Here is a 7,417-nt window from a genome sequence, read left to right on the forward strand (position 1 = left end):
TTTACAAAAAGGTTGCGCTTACAGCTCTTTTTCTGTGATCACTATTTTTTATCTTGCTTAAACAATGGCCTTAAACCCAACCATAAATCTGAGGAAAAATACCTTAGAAACTTAACATATCTAGTGAATTATGGTTGAAATTTCGTGGCTTAAAACCTCACTGAATGGGCTACACAAATTCATGAACTTCAGCCACATTTACACTTCATGCATTATTGCATGCAACTTTTCTTAAATTGTTTGAAATCATTACCCTCATTTCTCTTCTGAATACATTTTTTTACATTTTTCCTTTTGAAAGCCCTTGCATGCATGAGATAATCTGGAAAATTTCAAGAGCTTTTGTTATTTCTTTGATTTATTAGAATTATTGCTAAAACCAAGGGCATAAATCATATAAAATACTTCCAGAGGTCAATAAATCCTAAATAAATTCATGGATGATCCTTATGGGGAATAATGACCCCTCACCAAATTTTAGCAATTTTTGTTACTGTTTCGTATGATTTCTAATTTTCTTTTATTTAGGACATGATAAATTACAAAACATCTTTATAGGATGTGAAAATTGTATCTAACAATTTTCGCATACCTTACCTATGATGGGTGACTCCAGAAAATAATTTCAAGATTTTCCATCATGTTTTACTATTTTTCCCAATTTTTGGTAATTATAATGGTCTAAAAATGGGAGAAATAGTTCTGATTATCCAAAATTCATGAAAATTTACCAGGATATAACATTATAGAGTAGGAGGTTACATAAAAATTTTGAATATTTTTCTCTACTGTAAACTATTTTTCTCTTATTTTCTAAAGTTAATTGCACTAAAATACACTTAAATATACATAAATACCCAAAACCAGTTTATACATTATGAAAACCACTTTTGATATTTTTCCCAGGATATTTATACTGTAAATGATGTTACAAAAATTTATGGTGATTTATTTTAACTGTTTAATATTATTTCTTTAATTAATGACTATTTAAAGGAATAAAGCAAGGAAAAATAGAAATACCCACTGAAAAATATCTTTTATATTTTTCCCAGCCTATTTATGTATAATAAGAATTAAATAAAAAGTTTGGGTAATTTTGGAAACTGTTTTCTATTTATTTCAATTTTTATTGAAATAAATGCGCAAAAATCATAAAATATAATTAAACAGCTTGGAAATCCATTTTTATAATTTTCCCAGCTTAGTATTGTGTAATAACAGTTAAATAAAAAGTTTGAGAATTTTTATCCCTCGAATGCTATTTTCGTGAATTTATGTTGTAATAAGGACTTAAAAATTTGGAAAGTTTATATTCCAAGGTTGTAATTAATCGCCCGATATATAGAATTTCATTACTTCAGAAAAAGTGTAACTAATTGATATAAAATCCAATACTAAAACATAAATTGGCATTTCCCTATATGTAGAGTTTAGTATATTAGCATTAGATATCGACATGGAAACTCACTAGTGCGTGTGTTTGATGTCGTAGGATCCCGGTAGTAAGACGTTGGTGCATCCCGAAGTACCGCTTGTGTCTACACAAAACATCGTGAGTATTCACGCACTCCCCTATTTTCGGTTTTTATGTTTTGGGGTGGAAAAGCATGTCCAGAAAAACTACTGTTTGCATGTTGTATTTAAATTGAATTGTATCAAACATGATTGCTATTGTATTGCTATGTTTCTTTATGTATGTCTATGCAACACGGAACATGAGAACTTATCGTACTAAGGCCCTTCCCTTATCTCTAACCATTAACTCTTTGAGCCAATGGTCGTTATGGATAGCGCTATTAGGAATTGACAACTCCTCACTCGCCCGAATCGTTGGAGTGCATGATACCATATTCATCTATGGAACGATAAGCATAGATCTCGATAGGGCTTCAGTCATAGGTTTGGTTGAGACTCATTGTTTGCTCATACACATACAAACTCGTTTCTCGTTATAGCAATAAACTTGTATTCATTAATAGCAATCAACTTGTTTATCATTGAAGCAATGTACTTGTATTTACGAAAAGCCTTATTGTACGCTCGATTTTTATAAACTTGTGATACTCACCAACTATTTTCATAGTTGACGCTCGTTTTACATGCTTTTTCAGGAAGTAATTAGTAAGTGGATGTAAAGATTCATCATCATAGAGCATGCTGCATCGTGTTGAAGCTATTATGAAGCTATATTTTGAACAATGTTATTTTGAAAAACTTGTATTTTGTTTCTTTTGAAGCTATGGGTTGTAAACTTTTAAATACTGCTATGGTGATGTATCTTTATCTTTTGCATTGAAACTGTTATCGATGTCATACCTTGCGTTTCCGCTTTAGCGGGGTGTAACAATGGGGTTGTAATGTTGGTGTACAGGTGGTGATCACGACATACATGTGACAATAGTCGAACAGAGAAGAGGGGAAGAGAGTGAGAGGGTGTTTTGTGTTTCACTGCTATCCTCTTAACAGAGTATAGATTTACTACCTCTTACCGGAGTATTGATATCTACCATCACCTCTAATTGTTGTGGTGATGTTCTGGTAATGTCACTCATCTACCATCCTTCACTTACATCATAAAAAATGGAGACGCCGCCTCTGACCTCTTAGATGCGTTGAAACCTTCACTTGCAACTCCTCCTTCGTTATTTGTAGTAGTTGGATCTGCAATCATATCATCGAAAAAACGAGATTTATGGTGCCCTTCCTCGTCGATTTCCTATTTTCTTCATGGTGAGGTCTTCGGCTCCGATGACTTTAAGGGTGGGTGACATAATTTTCCAGCTTATCTTTGGTCAGAGAGAGACAGAGAGAGAGAGAGCACTCTTTTCAATAAACAAGTAAATTAAAATTAATTAAATATAACTCACAAATAAAACTAAATCAAAAAAGAAATAGATAAGGATAAAATCGTCTTTTTATGTTTACTAATGATATTAGAGATGAAACGTGGACGTTTTAAGTTAATTTTTCAAAATAAGGAATAAACTTATAATTTGACGTTTACACGATGGACAAATTGTGTAACTTACTCATTTATTTATATGAAATGCTGCAATTATTTGCGAAACGACAACCAAAGATTCCGTCAAGTTTATTAACGGCGTAATAGCGAAACAAATTAACCATGTGTGTGTGGGTAGGCAGGGGCAAAGCAAGGTAAACTTTTACACCGTACGTAACTGCTGAATGCGTATGCGATGCCATCCGGACCGTTGGATGCTAAATCAACGGCCCTAGATGGCTTCCCTCCTCTGTTCGGAGTGCGATCGATAAACCTGAACATGGAGACTGCTATAAAAAAGGGTTCCAAATGAGAGAGAAAAAACATGTCGTATTCATAACAACACCCTCTTCCTCTTCTTCTTCTCTCTGGGGAGTTTTTCCTTCACTATTCCTTTCGTAAATCGGAAATTGTAAACAAATTTCCATTGGGAATTCGGTGAGTGAAATGTTGAAGTTGTTGCATTTCTTTTCTTTTTTGTTTAATTCGAAAGATCCGCAGCTCAACTAGATTGTATAATTTCAGATTGGAGATTGGTTTGGTGTGTTTTAGTTAATAACAAAGCTCATTTCTTGAAATTTCGTAGATGCAATTGATCCTGTTAATGAATTTTATTTTATTTTCGTATGATTTTGTTTTGAATTCTCACAAGATTATGGATGGTTGAAATTTCAGAAGGATTCGAATTAAGACTTTAGAGATCAACAAACTTGACATCGATTCTATAATTCGATATTTCTAGGGATTAATCGGAAGATTTATCTGATTTTTCCTTGATTTTTTGATTTGCAGATAGATTATGTGAGCAAAGGATTTTGTAAAGTGGATGCAGCTTTGAGCTGCGTGTTTATTTTCTTGAGCTTTTTACTCTTCTGGATTTGAAATCGAGAGGAGAATCGGAGATATTGCAAGTCTGGAGGTTTGTGTTACAGAAATTTCACATTGTTTTCTGTCGATGATTCTCTTGTTCGATGAATCAATGGTGATGTTTCTTGAAATTGATAGGTTGATTCGAGAAAAATCTGATCTCAAGATCGAATTGAAGATGTTCTTAGCTGTGAAATGTTCATCATACCCTTAAATCTTTGAGAATTGCTTGCGGTGTCTAAAACCGTTAAATCCAATCCAAGTCTCCGAAGACGGAGAACAAAGTAAATATCAAGTTACTCGTTCTGATATTTTTGCAATTCTCGCCGATCACAATTTCTGCTGACGAATCCTTTATTGCTGTGCACTTCTTTTTTGCAGTTTCTGGGTTCTACTTTTTGTTGATTTCTAATTTTTGAGATACAAGAGAGGCACCGCAAAATAAAGCTTTAAAGGTAATTCTAATCAACACCAACATAAAGCCTTTCATCGTCGAATTTCCTTCAGGGATCTCATTTTTTGTCACAATTCAGAATTTAATGTCCTAATCCTTCAACTCTTTATTGGAATTTGATTCATCCATTTCCCAAGTATTTACTTTCAAACCAAAGGAACTGAATTCAGAGTGTATCATTCTTTGATCTCTTTCTTCTTGTTCTTCTGAAAGTAAAAGGGTTTCGGAGATTATTACACTTCAAATACCAATGATTTGTTGAATCAAAAGAAGTTTTCCATTGTGAAATTCAATTTAGCAGAAGCCTAGATCTTCATACAGACACCCCGTTTTAAGAACACAAAAATACTTTTATCTATCAATTGCGAATTGCGATCGACTGTTGGATCAAAATTTGGTAAAATTTCCTCATCCAAATTTGAAAACTCAGTCTCATCATTTTCTTTTCGATTGTCTAACTTTGTCTAACTATGGTTACGGGAAAAAGTGTGGAAGTGGTTAAAAGTAAGCTAACCATGGTTAGTTAATTGGTAACGTAACAGGTGTGTATTATTATTTATTAATAAAGGGGAAAATGGAGAAGAATAACTCAAATAGCAGAGACAGATCTCAGGCTTCTACTAATAACACCACAACGACGTCGTCCTCGGCTTCAGACTTCGTATTGCAGTGGGGGAATCGGAAACGATTGCGTTGTATGAAGGTCCAACAGCAACAACAAACAAAGGACAAAGAATCGGCGGCTTCCGGTACACCGCCGGTGGGTCAACGATCCATCACAGCCCGAGTTGATCGGCGTGTTGTTCGGTCACCAAATCATCAAAGTAAGGAAACCGTTACTACTAACGCCGTTAGTAACGGGAACGGTTACATTAATCTCCGGCAACGATCCTCTTCACCGGCACATCGGGTTCTCAGGTAATTTTTACATTTGTATTGTGCACGTATCTAATTCAATAATCTGCATAATTCAAGGAAAGGCATGTTATTTATTATATATATATATATATATATATATATATATATATATATATATATATATATATATATATATATATATATATATATATATATATATATATATATATATATATATATATATATATGAAATCTAATTCTTCATGAATGTATGATAAAACAGAATTGAATCGAACCCTTTAACGTTGAGGGTCAAAAAAAAAAAAAAATCTTACCTGATAAAATATTTCACAATGTTTCCAGTAATTTCAAATATGTTTTGTTTATCAAAAATATTCCCAATCAAATTGTTTATTCATTTGTTTGTTTATTTGTTTTTTTTTAATATTTTGCGTATTCTAAATAATTGATGGCCGAACGATATTTGATAAAAGAAAAAGAGATATCATCATATCATCAGTATCTTTAAACATAATGAATTTCATAATATATTTCTAATAAAAAAAGTTTTTTTTTTATATTTTTTTATTATTTTTTTTTATCACATTCTAATTCAATTTTGCCAAAAAAAAACACGTGTCATCTTATTAGTTTTTGAGTTTTTTTTTTTGTGTTTTATTAAATTTCATATAATGTTTTAAATATTAAAACATTTATATTATAATAATTTATTATTTTTCTTATTTTCTTATAAGTTTTAAGATATTTTTTTTATATTTAATTCTTTTTATATACGGGTCACAACTAGTATTTATGTAAAAGCAATACCCACCTTAATAAATTAATATCAAATAATTTTGTTTACAATTGTAGTGAAGTTAGTTTTGGTGTACATACCGTAACCATTAAATTAATTTACCAAAATATATTTCAATGTATAGAATATTCAATTAAGTAAATAATAAAATATTTGTTTTATGTTTTTGGGGAAAAAGAGATCTAAAAAACTCATGGGATTTGCTTTTTACGTGTCAATTTAGACGTTACTTCACCTCGATAGTGATGTCGGTTTTTAAAATATGTATCGTAAATTTAGCAGCAATACCGGTAGTGTCTTTTCTTTTCGTTAAAGCTGAAAAATAGAGAAAGTTTTACAAATATTTATAGTTTATCGAATAAGATAAGATTATTAACAGATTTATGGATCAAATCAATCTTTTTAAAAACATATATTTTTGAAAGACCTACGATTTTTGAACAAAGAAAAGTTTTTTATTAAAAGAAACCATGGTTGTTTAGAACAAAAACTATATCTTAATTATTTATTTAATGAAAAAATTAATTCTTTATTTAATCAAAAAATTAATTTTTTTTTTTCTGGATTTGTTATATGAGTCTTCTACTTTTTTAGGTCCATAAATTTAACACTCCGTCTGTGAAATATATGGGAAAAAAAAAAGATATTTTATTTGTCAATTGTGAAAGTGGATGGGGGTCTGTGTGGGAGCATGACGGAAGGAAGAGGGCACAATGTGAGTGGGTCGCCAAACTATTTCTTTCTTTTCCTTTAATATATATATAACTTTATTATTATTATTATTATTATTATTATTATTATTATTATTATTATTATTATTATTTATCGGCAATTTTAATTTCGACCTAAAAGTTTTAATAATTTGAAGTTTATTAAAAAAACAATTTTGTTTGTAAAGGTTGAACGCCTAAGGTTGTTTTGTTTGTATAATGCTTCTATTTAATTGTTCTCAAAGATATTTTAATTTATTCTATAAACATATATATCTTTCTTACAGTTGATTATATTTTATTCGAAAATTCAGACATGTTCTTTCCATTCAAAAGGAATAAACTTTTTCTTCTTATTATTTTATCCACTAGAGTAGTTCAATTCATACAAATTTATTTATTTTTCCCAAAAGTCATTTCATAAATTAAATGATATTGATTTGTATATACTTTTCAGATTTAATGTATTGTTGGTTTATTTTGGATATTTTTAATCAATAAATATCTTTTAATTATCGAATTTCTTGTGGCATATTCTTCTATCCCAGGATCCTGACCCGTCTTCCACATTAGTACGATAATTCTTTTTTACTTTTCTTGCAGTTTTGTCATAACGTCTAAATATTTTAAGAAATTTGTCTACACTTTCATCGATTGTTACAATTTTGATTCATATATACTTTAAAACATATTTTTTGAAATTAATA

The 7,417-nt window shown here is 30.4% G+C and overlaps 1 protein-coding gene across 4 annotated transcripts in view; it reads left to right on the forward strand.

The window, feature by feature from the left end:
* Window positions 1-3,306: 3,306 nt before the first annotated feature.
* The window catches only part of LOC145048283 (uncharacterized), a 7,220-nt gene continuing 3,109 nt past the window's right edge, over window positions 3,307-7,417 (forward strand). For 2 of the 4 annotated variants that reach the window (XM_078996738.1, XM_078996741.1), the window contains exons 1-5: window positions 3,307-3,442; window positions 3,797-3,923; window positions 4,010-4,155; window positions 4,253-4,326; window positions 4,868-5,243. In XM_078996738.1, coding sequence (XP_078852864.1) covers window positions 4,900-5,243 — 344 coding nt within the window. In that variant the 5' untranslated portion in view covers window positions 3,307-3,442; window positions 3,797-3,923; window positions 4,010-4,155; window positions 4,253-4,326; window positions 4,868-4,899. Of the gene's footprint in view, window positions 3,443-3,679; window positions 3,924-4,009; window positions 4,156-4,252; window positions 4,327-4,867; window positions 5,244-7,417 lie in introns of all 4 variants that reach the window. The other 2 variants (XM_078996740.1, XM_078996739.1) reach the window with 2 other exon arrangements.

This window comes from Lactuca saligna, chromosome 5, assembly GCF_052625555.1.
Source record: "Lactuca saligna cultivar CGN05327 chromosome 5, ASM5262555v1, whole genome shotgun sequence".
NCBI classification, from domain to species: Eukaryota; Viridiplantae; Streptophyta; class Magnoliopsida; order Asterales; family Asteraceae; genus Lactuca; species Lactuca saligna.